General features: G+C 44.0%; 1 protein-coding gene across 12 annotated transcripts in view; it reads right to left on the bottom strand.

The window, feature by feature from the left end:
* Positions 1-20721, bottom strand: part of MTSS1 (MTSS I-BAR domain containing 1) — a 164579-nt gene that overhangs the window by 124750 nt on the left and 19108 nt on the right. For all 12 annotated transcript variants that reach the window (XM_067711302.1, XM_067711303.1, XM_067711308.1 and 9 more), the window contains exons 2-3: positions 18481-18542; positions 14670-14743 (exon numbers count right to left, since the gene is read on the bottom strand). In XM_067711302.1, the coding sequence (XP_067567403.1) occupies positions 14670-14743; positions 18481-18542 (136 nt within the window). The remainder of the gene's footprint in view (positions 1-14669; positions 14744-18480; positions 18543-20721) is intronic.

The raw sequence follows: 20721 nt of genomic DNA, 5'->3' as shown, positions 1-20721 counted from the left end.
GCTCTGCTGCTTCAGAGCTGTGTGGCATTTTAACCAAGGCGCTTCAAGTCACCGGCCGGTTTCCCTTGTTTGCAAAACGGGGTTCCTACTACCTTCCTCAATGAGATCAGGCTAGCTGAGAGCCTCAACAGGTAGAGGGCCCTCCGTAGATCCTCAAGGCCAAGGCTGGACTAAGGTCCCAGCCGCCTGCAACAGGCAAAGGCTCCAAGGTACTTCACTGTTTCCGAATAGCACACACTCCTGGCATTTGCTTTGTACACACGCATTTGGAAAAGCAAACACCAGAGCACAAAGGCATCCATCTAACATGGTTGGATGCAATTTTATTATCCTTCAGTCTCATGAAACAGGAGTCTGTTGATGGGCAGTGGGAGCCTGGCGTTGGGGATCACTGCATCTCCCTCACAAACGTGCTGGAAGCCCACCTGTGGCCAGTGACCAACAGGACCAGCACCAGTGGGAGGTCAGGGGTGTGTTGACACGGTTCATTTCTTCCTCCGGGTCCAGCACAAGCAACGCATCTTGCGCTTGGCTTTAAATGGTATCATCCGAATGAAGTACCGCTCTCATAATCAGCACAGCCTTTCAACAAGCACAGATGGCACTCACGTGCTTAAATGGCAAATCGAGGGCTAAAATTCGGGGGAGCTCTCCAGGCTCTCAGATCTGGTTCTCTGGGTGGGTTCTGAGAGAGAGGGGTCAGGAAATGGAGGGTGGGGCTTCCCTGGTGGCGCAGTGGTTGAGAGTCCGCCTGCCGATGCGGGGGACACGGGTTCGTGCCCCGGTCCGGGAGGATCCCACATGCCGCGGAGCGGCTGGGCCCGTGAGCCATGGCTGCTGAGCCTGCGCGTCCGGAGCCTGTGCTCAACGGGAGAGGCCACAGCAGTGAGAGGCCCGCGTACCGCAAAAAAAAAAAAAAAAAAGGAAATGGAGGGTGGCAGGCACGTGCAGAGTGCTGAAGGTCTTTTTTGTCTGCCGTCAAGCCCTTGCGACAAACTGAACGGGCTCAACCAGAGTCAGTGGGAATAAAGCCTGTGTCAGTCTTGCATGCCCGTCATTCCCAAAAAGAAGCCTGCAGGTCAGTAGCACAGGATGAAGGTTCCATTTTCACTATCTCCTCCACAATTCCTTTGTATTTTATCAGGTACCTTTAGCCATCTTCAGAGAACTGTATTGCCCCACTATGGGCAATCACATTAAAACAGTACATTTTAAAGATCTCTTTCTGCCTTGGCTGGAACAGTAGTTTCTTTTTATTTGTAATCACTCAGCATTTTCCCCCTCCTAATTTGAAAGGGGGTGGGGGGAAGATGCAGCACTGTAGCTGACTGCAAAATGCACTCAAATGCAGCTCTAAAGGAAAGCACCACCCAGCGGCTCCATGTTGGTTTCCATGGTAACCGGGGTCCCTGGGCCCTGGCACTCACAGCAGGAAATCCTGCAGATTTCCACAGCAGTATCTTTTTACTAGACATAAGATGTCCCATGGCAATTTTAAACATTTGGGAATCAAAAAACATACAGTGTGTGTATGTGTGTGTGTGCGCACGCACACACGCGCATAGATCAATATATTTACAAAACTAAGACAACGTAGATGAAAGAAGCCAAGTTATTCTTACAGATAAATATGCTTATGTCAAACATAACAGATGATTAAAATATAAGCAAAACAGGCTGTCACACACTCACACACACACACACACAGAGGGCTAAAAGAAAACAAAAACATCTTCCATAGAAAAAGAAAGGACTGCAATGGAAGTGGAAAACTATTTTGGGAAACCAGACAACCAAGGATTCCGTATAAACAAACAAGCCAACAAAAATCTTGACTAACGATAATCAACTGAGAGCCCCGGACCGAGCTTTTTTCCATAGCTCATGTTCTTTCCTACTTGAATGGTCTCAAGAGCTGAAGTCAACAAGCGGTTGGCCAGGTGGCTTTCAGGGGAAACCACAGGACAGAAAGCCCTGACCTAGAGTGAGAATCCCACTGTCCCCACTGCAAGCTGAGTGGCCTCAGGCAAGTGACTTCAGCTCGCTGAGTGTGCTCTGTAAAAATGAAAAGGTTTCACTACTTACTAGATGGTCTACAAGAGAGACTCTCTACCTTCTAAAAATGAAAGACCAGAGCATTATGTTAAACAAGACAAAACAAGGCATCAAACCTCCAGGTAATTCTCATGTCAGGCCACAGATATGTTTCCAAAAGCAGTGTATAAGAATCAAATCTCTTTATATTATATCAGGAGAATTCACTGCCAGACTCTGGGTGAGGGAAGACCTTTGGGATATCCTTTTTCTCTCACTTTCTCTCTTCTCTGAGTGATTTCCCAATACCACATGTTTCTTCCAGCAGAGCACAAGTGAACAGCTAAGCTGAAATTTTTAGTTCAAAGTAGTTTTCACATTTCGTGCATGTTTTCAGGCTGGGGCTTTATCCGAGCAGAGGGGAGGCAGCTATGCAATCAGGCAGAATAGACTCAGCCTAGAAAAATACTAGTTTGACAACTTCTAGTGTCTTCAAGTTCATGTTTATACTCCAAATGGTTATTTTTATCTGAGGCAGGCAGAACAAACCAAGTTCACAACTCTATGGCAAATGATCTTCCATAAGCAAGCATTGTTTAAAAAAAAAAAATTGCCTCGTCTGTATGAATTCAAATAATTGCACTTTTTCATTAATGCGAATTCATATTTTACCAAATGTGACTCAGGTATGTCTGTGTGTGTGGCAGCGGGATGGGGTGGAGGGGTTTAGTTATTTTAAGCCAAAACGAAAAGCAAAGGGAAAGAGCTAGGGTGGGGAGGAGGGCGGGAGGGAGATGATGGTGGGAGAGTCCCCCCCCTGCTTGTGCAGACAGCCCCGCAGGCAGCTGGAAGGATGGAGCTGCTGAGTAGACCACTTCATTATGTAAACTGCCTAATGACACAAATAACCATGCTGCACGCAGACCGACCCAGTCACCCATAAAAACACACATCCCCTCCACGCTTGGACCTTCCTCCCCACTGCCACTGCTACCACCGCCACCATGTAATTCACCAGCGTTTATTAAGGCTGCCGAGGTTAAACAGAACAGCATGCATCATATTTTCCCTGGCGTTGCTTGAATTAAGTCAAACCAGAGAAACACTACTGACTTCAGTGGGAGCAAATGCTCCTCTTGGTCAGTGGGAGGACAAGCCTTAACTGGACACAAGGGCTTGGGTGTGGGATTTTTACATCCCTAACTCTCCCTGGTAGAGGATATTAGGATTCTAGTGACATCCTGCTGTGGACACCCAGAAGATACGTATGTAAAAGTGGGACTCAGGTTAGTGCCCTTCAGGCTAACGCACAATAACTGTTCAAGGGCATTTCGGGAAGGTGCAGTGAAAAGCCAAATACCATCTAGGCAGGCCACAAGGAACCACAAGGAAACAGCCCAGCTCTGGCAACTGCTGCTACCCAATCAAAGATCAATAATAAGCCACTTGTAGAGCGGGAAACGCTGCTACTGTCAGGGATCACTTTTAGTATCAAGATGGGATTGGAAATGAGGGATTTTCATTTCAGCACCAGTGATGCTTGACTCATGATTCCAAATCTCCTGGAATATACCAATTTGCCCATCAAATTAATTGAGTATACAAAGTCCCCATCTCCTAACTCCTTTAACACAACAGAGGAGGGGGAAAAAACAGAAAATAAGATTTTTAGAAATTTATTCAATGAAAATACTCAATAAACATATGGATTCCTTTGTTATTCCTCGTCCTTACCTATAGTGTGCTTTGTAAAAAAAAAAAGTTTAAAATCCACATGTCTCCCTACTGTGCCAGACTCAACACCAAGTCTGAGTTTCATGGAAAGCAAACCAAAAAGTAATGACATTTTAAAAAATGGAAAATGGTAAGACAAACCTCACATTCACAGGGCCATTTTTAAAAAGTTGTTTTATCCTAAGCAGAGTATGTAGGATTAAATGTATTGTGCTGATGCGTTAAAATGACTCCAGGTCCATCAGAGTAGAAGAACATCAAAATAATGAAACCCAGAGCTGAATGCACATTTATGAGCTCATTTCAAAAGGCATTATAGCTTTTTATGTCATCCCTCTCTAGGTCAATGATAGCTCCAAAATCTCAGAAGAGAGGGACACTTTATATCTTGAAGTTACATTTAACAGGCATACAGTTTTTAGCTAGGTTACATATTATTAGAAATAGCAATCATGTACAAAATTTTTTTGTACTTCATATAAGATTGAAACTCATAGGTATTCAATAGAAACAGACTACATACACATATATGCACACAGATTCGGAGCGGCTTGAGGGGCTGAAGGAAGTGAATACGGCTACACTAAAGCTATTCCAGGTTTTGGTCCCACCATAGCCCTTTGGTCCCACTTACAGCCCACAAGTTGTAAGCATATCAAAGATGAGCTCTACATAGAAACCAGTTGTTCTGGAACAGAGAATTTGTCTCTCTGTCATTCTAAGCAAGAATCTGCTACTAAGACCAGTCCAATGCTTCAGTTCTTTCAGCTAATATATATATGTATGTATAGGTATATGCTTATATATACATACACACACACGTGTATATATATGTTATACACAAAGGTTGTTATATATGTTGTTACAGATACTGGTTGTATAGATACGTGTGTGTATAGACAGACATACACACGCACATATCCTCATTAAAAGGGTTACAGCTACAAAGCCCAATTAATAAAGGGCGGTTTGACACAACCCAGCGTTAAAGTTGTTCTTTGCATTCATCACGATTCAGAATATTTACAAATGGTGAATACATAACCGTGAGAAGGCAAGCCAGTCTTGGATGCCTCTGAATCCACTTATTGTTCACCACTAGGTGACTTTCTGACTACAGAATCTGGTGATACGGATTCGTTTTGCCAAGATATTTCAAGTAAAGGAGATACACCAACAGCAATCACCCTCCTCAGGTTCACGAAAATTCCTTAAATGCACCTTGAAGGGGGCAACAAGCAAAAGGCTGACCTTTCTTAAAAGCTAGGCTTCATCACAAAACAGTTTTCTCAAGCTTGTCCGTTTTTTCTGCTCCCATAAAGAGCCTTTTTTGGACACATTTTTCCTAATCACCCCGCTCCTCATAAAACGTTAATTCCACAGACCTATGTATGTCTGCGTATTACTGTATGCATATCTCTACCTGATACATAAAAAGGGTAAGAACCCCTTCTCTCCTCAAGAACCAATTTCCACCCCCTTTGGAATGATATCTTATCCACTGAGAATGCATGAAACGGACATGCTATAAAAAGAAGGTGGAAGCATTTATTGTTGGGAATTATTATCGTTTACATGTACCTCTCCACCTAACACTCCACCACCACATGCCCGTCTAAACCTTTCTACCACCCACCGACCCAGTGCCTCAGAAACAACACCTCTGTGCCTTCTTTACTAGGTATACAGTAAGCTCTCAGGAAAGCTTTCTGATATAAAACAGAATAAATCAGATGACTCATAAAATATGTACATTTCCTGTTAGCCTTTCTTTGTAGGAATTGTTATACTCCTTATATCCATGCTGTGTCATGTGGTAGCCACTAGGTATATGTGGCTATTTAAATTAAAATTAATTAAAACTAATTAATTTTAAAATTATAAATTCAGTTCTTCAGTTACACTAGCCACCTTTTAAGTGCCTGATAATCTCAAGCTACCATACTGGACAGCAAAAACACATAACATTTCCATCATCACAGAAAATTCTATCACAGAGAACAGCCTTGGCCCAGCCTAAAAGCTCCACGAGGCCAGGACCGCATCGGGGTCACTCACCATGGCACACGCAGGATGTATTAAGCCCTGGCAAAAAAGCAATGCAATTAAAAGGAAACAAGAAATATGGGAGAAAAGGTAGCTTTGTCTTGGCTCATCCAATTTCCTACTTTAATCAACTACAAATGTTCTTATTTTTCATAGCTTTGCTCTTATTTACTCCCCACACCCACCTACAATACAGCAATGAGAATTTTCAAGATGTAACTACTGGGCTTCCCTGGTGGCACAGCGGTTAAGAATCTGCCTGCCAATGCAGGGGACATGGGTTCGAGCACTGGTCCGGGGAGCAACTAAGCCTGTGCGCTACAACTACTGAGCCTGCGCTCTAGAGCCCGCAAGCCACAACTCCTGAGCCCTCACACATAGAGCCCGTGCTCCGTGACAAGAGAAGCCACCGCAATGAGAAGCCCACGCACCGCAACGAAGAGCAGCCCCCGCTCGTGGCAACTAGAGAAAGCCCGCGCGCGGTAACAAAGACCCAACACAGCCAAAAAATAAATAAAAATTAAAAATAAATGAATTTTTTAAAAAAAGATGTAACTACCAGCAGGGCAAAATTGGCTTCGGGCTTCCTCAGAATAATTCATATGAATCAAAATCAAGAGGTCAAATTCAAAACCCCAAAAATGAAAGGTAATAGAGAGTTTCTAGGTCATTGTCAATACAGTCTGCCTAGATTCATGTTTTAAAACATTAGAGAAACCACCTGCTGGTCCATCCACTATGCAAGCAACATATGAAGTACTTTCACTTTATCAATTTTTATTTAACAAATCAGCAACTGTTTCCTGGGCATCTATAATGTGCTACGGCTCCAGAAAATCAGAGCTTGGCACTATGGCAACCACATACAGACTCTAAGTAAAATTAACACCAGCAGGTTTCCATAAAACTTTGAGGCTCCAGATGCATTCTGCTAGATTCCTTTTGCTCCCCATTATCTATAAAGCCTCAGTTGGAGTACGATCATCAGAAAAATTAATACACTCTCCTTGAATCTTTCAAAACAATAAGCTTGGCTCTTAAAGGAAAATTACAACTGAGCTGTTTCTCAAATACTCATAAGGTCTCTCCTCCTTTAAGAATCCTAAGGACAATAACCAAAAATAACTAAGGAGGGGCTTCCCTGGTGGCGCAGTGGTTGGGAGTCCACCTGCCGATGCTGGGGACACGGGTTCCTGCCCCGGTCCGGGAAGATCCCACATGCCGCAGAGCGGCTGGGCCCGTGAGCCATGGCCGCTGAGCCTGCACGTCCAGAGCCTGTGCTCCGCAACGGGAGAGGCCACCACAGTGAGAGGCCCGCGTACCGCAAAAAATAAAAATAAAAAAATAACTAAGGAACCTGAACTGGCACATCCAAGTACAAAACCAGTTTAGTGATCTATTGCCACATCTATAGATTAGCGGGTTGCAGTTTTATGCCTTTTTATTTTTAATTAAGTGAATGAAAGTGTCCATGTTTCTTTAAGGTCATCTTCAAAGAATATGCAGTTCCAGGCCTGCAAAAAAGTTTTTTTATGACCTTATTTTATTTTATTTATTTTTTTCAGTTTGTGGCTGAGTAGCTTCCTAGGTAGAAATCATGACTTAATTACATGAAAGAAAGTTCAGGTCTCAAACACCGAAGTCAATCCAGAAGTTAAGGGCCAGTGAAGTTTCAATTAAACAACCTGGTTAAAGTAAAACTTGGGGGCAAACAAAACCAGTCTGGCTGCCGCAGCTTCCTGTCGCCTCCTCCCCTAAAAGCGAAGATTCCCCCTTTTCCCCCACCCCAGCCAAGAGCAGGTAGCTGCCTTTAACCTACCTGTCCCCGTCCTGTGACCGCCATCGTGGATTTGCTGGGCCCTCTTTGGCTACAATGAAATACAAACTCACTCAGTCCTGAGACTCAACCTCAGAGAAGGGTCCCAAGATTCAAATTCTGAACTCCTAAGTGGAATCTGGCCGAAGACCCCATCTCACCAGCCTCCTGCCCCCAGAGATGACAGCCTTCTTCACCTGGACCCTCCAAGGGCTGCTTACAAACACTGTCTGCCCCCTGCCAAATACCAGATACTTACCAGCATTTGGGAACCTGGGTTCCTCAGAGAGAAGCAGGATGCAGGCCCTGCCCTGGAGGCAGTTGAGTCTAGTGGGGAAGATGGTGATCACACAGGGAGGTCAACACTCTAGCGGGAGAAGGTGCTACAGAGGCCTCAGGCCTGAGACCCAATTTACCCTGGGGACAGAGGAGTGGGAGTGGTGGGGGACAAAAGGTTCACAGGTGATGTGACTCTCAAACTGGCTCTAGGAAGACAAGCCGAAGATCCTCAAACATCTAAAGGGGGCAGAGAGGGGGTGGGCTGGGAAGGGCACTCCAGGTCTGGAATGCACATGTGCAAGAAGAAAGGGATCAAAGGTTTTAAGGGATTCAGGGAGCAGAGAGCATTTTTTTGTGGGTGGAACTGCCGGCCGTGGGTAGAGATGTCATTGGACAGGTGGGTGACGGCAAGATGGCGAGAGGCCTTATTCTCCTGGGAAGCCTTAAAAAATCTGAGATTCCTAAGCGCCATCCCACTCCACCCCCACCCCCCAGTTAATCAGTAACCACAGGTATAAGGCAGGGCTCTGAAATCTGTACCTTAAAACAAGCCTCCTGAGCGACAGGATCCACGCAGCGAGATGAGGAGAGCGTGGCGTTTAACGAACTCTACTAAAAACGTATTTTTAGGAACCACGACTGTGCCATTCAGTGTTAAGCTGTGGAGACTGTCTTCATCAAGACAGTCTCCGCAGTCAGTGAAGACTGACTGTCTTCATCTCGGCAATCCAGGCTCACTGATTAAAGTCCACCTCTGACCGCCTGGACCTCGCTGGCTGTTGTGAAAGTTCCAGCTTCCACCTGCCCTCCTCAAGCACACATTGTGGGTCTCTTCTAACCGTATTTCTCGCCTAACCTTCTCTCTCCTTTATCCTCTGCTTAACCTCTACTTCCTTCCACTCCCTTTGTCCCCAGAGTGAAAACTGGAAACTCTAAAGATAATATAGAAGGAGAAATTTTAGACTGTCCAACTGCATTTGTATTTTAAGATTTAATAGGGCCAAAAGGAGATTTTAAATCGTAGAATATTAGAGCTGAAAAAGGTTACCTGCGATCCTCTAGGACCCTACTAGGTCCTGGGAAAACCCCTTTTACAAGTGGGGAAATCAAAGCCCGGAGAAGTGAAACAAAATTATTCAGGGTCACGTAGCTGGCCAAGCAGAAGACAAACCCAGGCATCCCGGCTCCCAATCTATTCATTACTCCAAGGTGCTACATAGATTGTTTTTTTTTAATGCATTCAGGATCAAGTAACTTTAAAAGCAAACTTAAGTTTATACTAAATCCAGGAGCACCTTACATGAGGAATCATAATTTAATGGTTAAAATCTAGACTCTGGGCCAGGCTTCAGTCTCCCCACTTCCAAGCCATGTGACCTTGTTCGATTTAGCTCTCTTCGTCCAGATTTCATCATCTAGAATGGAGGTCATAAGCACTGACCTCACAGTGCTGTTTCGAGAATGAAAAGACTCAATCCATGTAAAGCACGAAGGACACAGCCCAGCCCGTGTTACGTATTCAATAAAGGTGATTAGAGATGATCTAGTCGTCTGGGGATCCATTTCCTTCCTTCTTAGAATCTTAAACTCCTCACTCTGGGTTTGGTGTATTATCACCTCAACATCCCGGAGATGGTTTTTCAAAGCTATAAAGTAATTACAGAGGCACACTGAGGCAGCCAAAAATGAAAGTCACACAGCATTATGCTCTCAAAGGCCCTAGCTGACACAAGCAAATGATGCAAGGGCCACGAAGGGCCACTGCTAACTAAGACGTGCCCCTGCCTTCCAGTGAAAGGCGGCACCAGGCTGCACGCTTACAGGTGTAGGAATGCTACTCCCCAACCCCAGCCACCGAGGGTTGAGAAGCCTCCCCCCACCTTTGTTCTTTTCCTTTTCTTTTTTTAAGCAACCCAGACAAATGCACACCAGTCAGTTCAACAACTCCTATGACAGCCCGTGTGCTGGTCCATCATGGACACGAAGAAAATGGAGACCCTGCCTCACAAAAGTCAGGCATCCTTTGTACAACAAATGCCTAGACACTAATTCTTTGCGGCCAATAACACAGAAACGGGTACTTTCACACTCAACACAAGTTGTACATTCATTCCAGAGTGCAAACATCAAAAAAATATGGAACTGTATGTATTATGGTGTTGATTAACTCTTAAATTTCATTATGGTTTAATTATTCACCTAAACACGTACATTATAATAGCGACTTGCACTCTTTCGTTAAAAAAAATGAATAGAGGGCTTCCCTGGTGGCGCAGTGGTTGAGAGTTCGCCTGCCGATGCAGGGGACGTGGGTTCGTGCCCCGGTCCGGGAAGATCCCAGGAGCCGCGGAGCGGCTGGGCCCGTGAGCCATGGCCGCTGAGCCTGCGCGTCCAGAGCCTGTGCCCCGCAACGGGAGAGGCCACAACAGTGAGAGGCCGCGTACCACAAAAAAAAAAAAAAAAAAAAAAAAGAATACAACAGAGTTCTAATGTACTTCCACGTTCTACTTAATAGCTATATGACTAGATTGATTTTGCTCTTATAATGCCTAGCTTTAGAAGATTTTCCTAAATAAATTATATTCATAGCTACTGCAAAATATTTGCTAAAAAGGACAAAGACCTTTCAGAGCCATTCCCTTTGGGAAACAAGATGGAATGCTAATATTTTGGAAACCAGAGACCTGCTAGCTTGAGATTCTGGATACCAGCCCAAAAGAGACTCATTTAAGAATAACTGTTATTGCCTTCTCATCTTTCCAGCAAGAAAGATTCAAAAAATATGATATCTAAAGGCTCTAAGCAAGAGACTGGACTTTCCATAGAGGGTAGATATCAAACTTCAAACTGCATCAGAGTTACACCCTGTAATGACCACAAGCCCAAATATATTTGCTGCTGACCAAAACAGATTGAAGTTGTTTTTTTTTTTTTTAACAGATTCTTCATTTCCTTGGAGGTGCATACACCATTAAAAGAGATTACCCATAGATCTCCAAAAGGATGTATACATGGACATTAACTGCAGTGTAGCTTGTAACAGTACGTAAGTGGAGATAATCTAAATATTCCTCAAAATAAAAATGATTTGGGCTTCCCTGGTGGCGCAGTGGTTGAGAGTCCGCCTGCCGACGCAGGGGACGCGGGTTCGTGCCCCGGTCCGGGAAGATCCCACATGCCACAGAGCGGCTGGGCCCGTGAGCCACGGCCGCTGAGCCTGTGCGTCCGGAGCCTGTGCTCCACAACGGGAGAGGCCACAGCAGTGAGAGGCCCGCGTACAGCAAAAAAAAAAAAAAAAGAAAGAAAAATGATTAAATCGTTTATTAAACGATTTAATAAATCGTTTATTATGTATTAAATCTACATCCAGACAGTGAAACTCCATTTGGCTGGTAGAACCAATGAGGTAGATCTCTAGGTACTGACATAGAAAGATAATTATAATATACTGGGGAGCAAAAGCACGAGAACAATGTTTCTTACAGTTACCTTTTGAAAAAGATCTTACAAATATATTTTATTCCATATATCAACCTACCTATTGTTCTACAAGTAATTTTTCTCCCATATGTGTTTAAGTATGCAAAAAAGTCTATAAAAGACACTAAGCCCAATCTCTGCAAATGGTACTGAGAGGGTAGATTTTCCTTTATATACTTCGTTACATGACTTTTTTTTAAACTAAAGAGCATGTTCTATATTTTTCAATTGTTAAGTAAAAATTAACTTAATACAACTAATTTGATGCTTACTGAACATAAGATGTGCATTCAAGTTTCTCTCTTATCATCTCCATAAAATATATCTTTTTTGTATCAACCATACATTTTTTAGGTCACGTGAGTTCTCATACTCCCATATTCAATAAAGTTATTTCCTCCCAGTGCATATGGATTCTAGACATCGAGATGTAAAGTATTCTGGTATTGCTAAAAGTGACCTAAAATCAAATGGTTTAAAAATGTATCAAAGCAGGGGGCTTCCTTAGTGGCGCAGTAGTTAAGAATCCACCTGCCAATGCAGGGGACACAGGTTCGAGCCCTGGTCCGGGAAGATCCCACATGCCGCGGAGCAACTAAGCCCGTGCGCCACAACTACTGAGCCTGCACTCTAGAGCCCACGAGCCACAACTACTGAGCCCACGCACCACAACTACTGAAGCCCGTGCGCCTAGAGCCCTGCTCCGCAACAAGAGAAGCCACTGCAATGAGAAGCCCGCGCACCACAGTGAAGAGTAGCCCCCGCTTGCCGCAACTAGAGAAAGCTCAAGCACAGCAACGAAGACCCAACACAGCCAAAAATAAAATAAATAAATATATATATATATATATATATATATATATAATCTCAAAGCAGGGATCTTGTTCCCTGTGACATTATTTGTCTTTTGTCAACGCCATCACCTCCAAACTCCTTCTCTACCTCCACCAGCACCACAGAGAGGCTACTCTGGTTTCTTTTCCCACAAATAATTGTTTTTCCTCCCTTCAACCATGAGAACTTGCAGGCCCTTCCACTTCCCACCGAGAACCACTCTCAGAAGCAGCGTCTGCAAAAACCCAGGTTCGCACTGCAGGAAATTACGGACAATCAGGGGATACATCTCTATTCCATCCTTTAGGGTCCATCCAGTAATTAAACATTAAAATATAAACTTACGAACCACAGAGCCTCAAAAATGCAACACCAGATACGTAAGTTCTCTAAAATAATGGAGCAACTCTTTTAAGAGAGACACACTCTGATGGCTATTCTAGAAAGACATCCATATGACTGATGAGTCCAATTCCAGATCCTGCTGCGGGCGAAGAAAATATGATAAAACCGACCCAATAACACTCACAGCAGTGAACACTGGCATGACCATTGTATTCCTCTTTATACTTGTATATTCTAAAGGTTCCATAACACACACGTATGTGTTACGTAACAAAATTTTTAAGGGGCTTAGAAAAAGATACTGGGTAAGACCCATGTCAAGCTGCCAAACCAGATGAAGAAACCAACGCTCTGATGTCTCCATCACACTCTCCTAGGGAACCTTCTGAAACACCGCTGGCATCTTGGAAATGAGGAGAAATACTACTTCTCCTGGGAGAATTTCCTCGACTCCCTGAGCTGAGTTAATTGCTCACTTTTCCATATTCCCCCAGCACTCTGTTCTACCACTATTACCATACCAAACATATTATTTCCACACTGAAATTCTTCATTTGCACACAGCATCCCCCCCGCCCCCCTGCCACTACAAGCTCCTCCAGGACATGTCGAGTAATATATTGATTTTTGTGGCCCCATGACACTGCCTGAAATATCAGCGGTTTTCAAGCATCTTAAATGAGAAGAGTCCTCGCTGCAAATTCATTTGAATATTTAATTAAGCACCTATGGTAAATGGGTACATACTGAAACCCAGTGGAGGTACATACCCATCATGGGCTTCAGATAAGCTTAACTCTTGTGTGACTGGGAACAATCCCCCCAACACTGGCCTCCAACACCCACATTTTCCCATGTCACCAAGACAATGACAAGAACAGGCATATAGCCCGTCAGTGCACAAGCAGACGCAGAGAGAAGGCAAAAAAAAGAGGCAGGAGAGATTCTCTGAGAATGAAAAGGAAAGCACCCCCTTTGAATGGGGGGGGTCTCTAGGTTATGGGTAATGTCACATTTCTAAAGATGGTGCTGGATACAGACACATTTACTTTCTTCTCTACACCTTTCACATGTTATGAATATTCTTTTCTACGATTCACAGTCACTGAAAAACCATTACAAATTTTCAAAAGATTTCCCTTTGTTCATTGATTTAATAAACATACTTTAAACACTTACTGTGTTCCAGGTACTATGTTTTGGGAGGGTTCAGACACGCACACATCACCGTCTAGTCCATACCTGTAGGGGTTTGCAGTCAAATGTGGGAGACACACAAACAGACACAACACGATAGGATGCTACTTATAATAGGTTTCCTCGTTTTATGGGAACCTAGAAAAAATGGTCTAACCCATCATTCTCACTGCTTCTCATTCCACAAGGGATTGAGGAAAATCTTAAGATGACACATGAGAGGGAAAAACAAATTGCAAGCAAACACACAGCTCAGGACTCTACAACCAGCACATCATTAAAAGTGATCACAAAAACATATCAAGCCAGGACTTCCCCGGTGGCGCAGTGGTTAAGAATCCACCCGCCAATGCAGGGGACATGGGTTTGACCCCTAGTCTGGGAAGATCCCACATGCCATGGAGCAACTAAGCCCGTGCGCCACAACTACTGAGCCTGTGCTCCAGAGCCCTCGAGCCACAACTACTGAGCCCACGCACCTAGAGCCCGTGCTCCGCAACAAGAGAAGACACCGCAATGAGAAGCCCACGCACCGCAACGAAGAGTAGCCCCTGCTTGCCGCAACTAGAGAAAGCCCGCGTGCAGCAATGCAGACCCAAGGCAGCCAATTAATTAACTGACTGATTGATTGATTAATTAATTTAAAAATACAACAAGCCATCTCAGGCATAAATAGTGGTTCCTTTCATTTATTTTTCACTCTTCTCGTGCACTTTATTATCTAGAGAACGATTTGCAGCTTCTACGATGTGGAATCCCACAGAGTTAAAAAATCTATATATTTTTAAATATGAGTCAGCTAAGCTCTGATAACTTAAGCTCTATATTCTTGTAAAGCGCCCAAGGGTAAGAGCCCACACGCTGAGCGCCGTCAATGCTGGGAGCCATCCCTCCACCTGCTTACCACGTGTGTTGGTGGCCATGTCAGCCACTTTCTGAAAGGCATCCAAGAAGGCAGCTGCTGCTACTACTGTTGTCCTAAGATGCAAACAGAAAACAAAAGCATGAGGAATGTCTCACACTAGCAGATGCAAGACAGCAAAAAGGCTGCAACTGCTGCTGAGGACTGAAAGTAACCCTCCAGGAGAGAGAACCCGACTGGACATGGACAACCATTGGCTTTGTGGACCCACGTTATTCTTAAGAAAACTTTCTCCTTCTCATATTAGCACTCTCCCCCAATAACGTCCAGGTCGTGCAGCGCTAGTCAATAAATGCTAGCAATTCTTCCCACCCAACAGTATAAATTATCACCAGGTTAAAATTTCACCAATGAGGAAAAAGGTATTTCTGCCTAAAAGAACAATTTATTAAAAAATATAAATGGTATACGTGAAAGTGATTTTAGAGTAGGAAAACAATATAGCTATATGGATTGGCAGAAGGAATCTTGGAGAGTGATCGTCTAGGTTAAACAATTCATTTTAGGGTTGGGAAAACTGAGACCACAGCTACATAGTGATTTTCAAGATCACTAGCTCATACCAGGGCTGAGACCAGTAGCCCAGCATGACTTACAGTGCCGTGTTTATCCTACTACAAGATCCAGGCTATGTGACTTTTCCCCCTAAATCATAATTATAGGGAAACTGAGATACTATTTTTTTCAACGTTAGAATGCTACCTAAACAGCATCTTCTGAATTCCTAAAAGCTGAGAATGAGGAGGAGTTACTATACTCATTTGCTGTCCTAGAAGTTATTCTGAATTCTTCACATCCCCTTGAGCACTGGAAGATGCCTTGAGCACTCTGTGGTCTCCTGGTTCCTAGAGTCGTGGTCCAAGATGTCACTGAACGAAAAGTAAGCACTTTTGCATCTCAGGGCCGTGATTACCCAGGACAAGCAAGCAAGCCCCAGGCTCACTCACAAGAACTCTGTAACAGAATTTACAGCCTGATGCTAACTTCCAAGTATTTCACACATGAATCCAGCCCCCACTGAGCATTCCTAACAATGCAAAATTGCTGAAGGATGAAGATGAGAATAAGGACTAAAAGGGAATGAGTTCAAATCAGAGGGAAAAAAAAGAAAGAAATGACCTTTGAACATAAGCAAGAGTAGCTATGAAGCAAAAGGTTCCCGGAAGGTGATGGAGTGGTCCCCAGGAAAACCTGGGCAATAGTCCCTCAGAGTCAAGCTTCAAAACGAGGCCTGGGGGCTTCCCTGGTGGCGCAGTGGTTGAGAGTCCGCCTGCCGATGCAGGGGACATGGGTTCGTGCCCCAGTCCGGGAAGATTCCACATGCCATGGAGCGGCTGGGCCCGTGAGCCATGGCCGCTGGGCCTGCGCGTCCGGAGCCTGTGCTCCGCAACGGGAGAGGCCACAACAGTGAGAGGCCCGCGTACCGCAAAAAAAAAAAAAAAAAAAAAAGAGGCCTGATATTTTCCAGTAGAGCAAGAGAACATTCTGCTCAAAAAAAAAAAACAAAAACACAATGACATACACACTAAACAAAACAAAACAAAACCAAAACAAAACCAAAAAAACACACCATGTCAAAGTATATTTCTTAAAGAGTTGGCACCATGGAAAAGTTAGCTTTATCAAACACCCTGAGTTACAAATGGCTCGTTCTGATTTATAATTAATATCTGATACAAGTGCTGGGTTTATTCTTATTCAAGTCAAGGCCGATCTTCCAAATTTAATGAGCCACAGCTGGAGAGGTGCCTTGAGTATTACACAGTCACCAGGGCTCCTGTGAAAACAAGACCGTGGTCAAGTGTGACAAATTAAGAGCTTTTAAACACCGACTTCCGATGAGCCATATTTCACTGACTGCTTTTTTCACAGGACATCTTAGCTCTCTCTAATGGGGCCGAGCAAACACGCATCCATCAGCAGGAGAAAGGAGGGTTCAGCTTACATGCTCCAAGACTATTTGCCTCTTCTACGGTCTTATCCTCATGCACTCCCTAACACAGAAAATTAAACCCTGTGCTTGAGGCTCCTATGGTGCTCTCAGCCAGGTACTAGTAGTTTGACAAAATAAGGAAACGGTCCCTGCCCTCAGGAGGCCTACGTATTGTTAATATATATATATATGGTACTTTGTACCAGTGGGGATAAGATTGCTTTAAGTCTCACTCTGTATGTTTAAGACAGCTAATCAGTTAATTATTTTAAACTTTAGCCTCCTCATTGGTAAAAGGGGAAGAGCATCTTTTCCTTGGTCAACCCTGAAAACCTGTCAGACAATTAAATGAGGCTGGATAAGAAAAAATGTTGGAGGAGGGGTTGGACTTAAATGTTTTACTGTTTTACTACAGGAGGTGACCTCCTACAGGATGGAGACTAACCTATTTGAAATAAATGATGATAGCGGCAGAGCTGGGGCAGAGGGGTTTGGATATGATCCAGGATAAAGTAATCAAAGGTTCGTAAGCAAAGAAATGGTAAAGGACTTGACAAGTGGCAAAGGGGCCATAGTCTGGAGCCCGTGGTCCATCTGGATGCCCACTCATGGATCTGGAAATCCCAGGCCCCATGAAGCTGAATGATGGGCAGGGAAAGTTCCACGTCTCCCAAGTTCTTCTCTCCTTATCTGCTGGGGAGCCAGGGAATGCCCAGTGCTATGGCTAAAGTTCTGGGCAGGCACCCCTGGTGCCAACAGGTAAAGTCCTAAAAACCCCATGTCATTCCTCCCTCCTCTGTCATCCACATGGCTTTTTATCTCAGAAAACACCTACCTGCTTTGTCCTCTGGAAAACCATCCCCATACATCCAAACCAACCAATACGCCGTGAATAGGGGTCGTGAAAATAACTGCTTTTTTTTTTTTTAATGTCCCAACCCTCTTGAAGCACCCTCTAAGTGCAATCACACCCCTCCCCTCACTGATTTCAAAGGCATATAGCTTTAACAAGAAGATGTTGCCGTATTTTCTATTTCATATGAAATGATATATTAACAAGCACAAGATGAGGCAATAATAATAGCTCCTTAGAGCACATCAGCATTAGATCCTGGTTTTTAAGCAGTTTTATTGAGACATAATTTGTATACCATAAAATTCACCATTTTTAGGTGTATAAGTCATCAATTTTTCAGTAAATTTAGAGTTATGCAAACACCACCACAATCCCATTTCAGAACATTTCCATCACCACAAAAAGGTCACTCATGCCCATTTGCAGTCAACCTTCTTTTCCACTCCTAGCCCCAGGAAACTACAAATCTACATCTGTCTCAACAGATTTGCATTATCTAGACATTTCATGTAAATAGAATGATACAAACTAAGTTTTAAACTCTATAAGGGTAGGCAGTAATCAGAATGGACTGTGGAGCCAGACTGCCTCAGATCAATTCCCTGCTCTGTCATTTATCAATACTAGCTGTGTGACTTTGGATAAGTTATTCAGCTTATCTGTGCCTCAGTTATCTCATCAGCAAAATGGGGTAACAAGACTATTTATCTCTTGGGGTTGTGAGATTTAACTGTTACCATGTACCTGGCCCATTCTGATCTTACATATAATACTTCATCTGACTCTCAAAATTCCAGTGGAAGGAGGCAGAGCGGATATGAGTTTAATTTTACATACAGGAATCAGAGGTCAGGACGCATGGCTAGTAAGTGGCAACGCCACTGCATGCTTCTCTATCTGCAACACTTCCAAAACTAACGCTAATTTGCCTCTTGGGTCCATCCTATTCCATCCTTTGTCTAAGGATGCTGCCGTTTTCCTAGGGATGACATGCTTCTACTTACCGAAGCTGGGACTGTAGCTTTCCGGCTTTGTTTATGAAATCTTCCCAAACTGGATAACTCCCCTATAACAAAACAAAGCCATACGTCAGTAAGTCATGCTGTGACAGACATCTGATGAAGACATTGACAGCACACTCAATTCCAATTATACAGAAAACAGTATATGCTCTCTTCCTTTGCAGTCTACGACATGTTGCCCAGATTACTGTACATACAAGTGTATTGGCCCAGAAATGGGTAATGAATGTGCTCGGTCCCTGTGATCCTGTAAACACTACAGATACGAAGTGGAACAAGTTTGGCAGAATCTAAGCCATATATCGATGCATCACTTTTTGAGTCAACAGATGGGTGGGTCCAAATTCAAGATATGTAGACCATTTAAGGCTCTACCCTGAACCACCTGATCATGGCTCTGGCTCTTCTCAGCCTTATCCCAGAAGGCAGGGAGGGGGGAACCAGAGTGACTGAGGCTCCTCTCCAGGAGAGGAGACTACTGGGAAGCATTATTAGACTAGCAGAATCTCGAGGTTGGGAAGTTACCTGAATACAGCTGCTTCAGCTGATGGCTTGAGCCCAGCACCTACATACAGCATGATTACAGGTGGTTCCCCAGCACATTGCAGCTGACAGGGAACTCATCACTCTCCACGGCAGCCTACCTACATCAGCCACCCTGTCCTTTAGGTCCACGCAGCCCTAGTTCTAACCTTCTAGGGATCCACAGAGTTAAGATCAATCCTGCTTCCACACACACATCTTTTCAAAGAACGGAGGATAGCAGCACATTGATCCACAGCTTTCCTTCTTTCAGCTCCCAGACGGAATTCTGTGTCTACACGGGCCCCTGCCTCACATCCCCATAGCATCTTGGGGACACTCCATCACATGTCTCTACTTTTCTTCTAAGTATGGTGCTCAGACACGAACTCAAAACTGCAGGTGCAATTCTGATGGGGGCAAACTAGGGCGGGGGGCGGTTACAGCTGCAGGCTAGAATGTGAATGTTACGAACCTTGACAAGGTAAAAATAACGTATGACACCTCTTGATTTTGTCATTAGGAGAGGGGATGGGAAAACTATAATGAAGTTAATCATCTCATCTTTTATTACAGAAGCCCCATCAAAATAGTCTAAAACTGAAACTGACCTAAAACAATGATTTCACCCTCCTAATGGTTTTAATAATCTTTTTCTCTTATGCTTAGGAGCACAGTTTCTCTACCTTGCCACTACTGACATTTTGAGCCAGCTAATTCTTTCTTTCTTTCTTTTGCTGGGGCGGGGGGGGGGCGGGGGGGGCGGGGGAGGGGTTCCTGTACATTGCAGGGTGCTTAGCAGGATCCCTGACCTCTATTCACCAGATGTCAGGAACATTCACAGATGCCACTGGATGTGACAAAATGTCTCCAGACACCGCCAGATGGCTCCTACAGGGCAAAGTCACCCCCAGTTAAGAACCACTGCCTCAGAAGAATGTCTGAGAAACTGATTTCTTCTAGTGAAGAAACAGTTATCTGAAGTTCTGCAATTTCTTCAGTATTACTTCACTTCAGTTTCAATTCTTCCGTTCAGTGAAAGTAAAATTAAATATATTTTTATTTTGAAAATATCTTGCATAGAACATGTTAATAAAAGTGCCCATTTACACATTTCTCGAGCTATCAAGTCTGTCTGAAAATGTGCACAGAGACATCTGGAAAACCGTCTACCAAGTATTATAATGGAATATTTCTGGGAGCTAAGATTTGAACCAATGTGTTGTTTTCTTGTTTGTACTTTCCTCCATGGCCATAGTTTTGTTCTGTTTTTTTAAATAAGGGTCATGTATCATTTTTATAAAAACAATGAAGTCATTAAAAAAATTTAAGATCAAATTAGCATTTCTGGCCACAACAGCACCGTGAATTTACGATACACCCAAACCCTAAAGTCCGTTTCGTGCATGCTGCTAGATCACAACCATCAGTTCTGCATTTGGGCATTTGGGACCTGCTTGGCCCAACTGCAGGTGCTGGATTTATTCCTTCAAGCGGCAGTGTGCTCCTAACAGGACACTGAGCTGCACCAGGCCAGGGATGCTGTCTGGCTGGCTACTGGCAGAAGTCCTATGGCAGCTACATCTGAGCTACTGACACCAACATCCATGCACAGGTCCTGTCATCATCTGCTAAACCACTTAGCCTCCACATCCCATCTTTGTGCCCCAGGGGGTCTCTTCAACCCAAAAGCATAACTTT

The sequence above is a fragment of the Pseudorca crassidens genome, chromosome 17 (genome assembly GCF_039906515.1).
Source record: "Pseudorca crassidens isolate mPseCra1 chromosome 17, mPseCra1.hap1, whole genome shotgun sequence".
NCBI lineage: Eukaryota > Metazoa > Chordata > Mammalia > Artiodactyla > Delphinidae > Pseudorca > Pseudorca crassidens.
The sequence above is the reverse complement of the archived record's forward strand: the minus strand, read 5'-3'. Positions and strand labels throughout refer to the sequence as shown.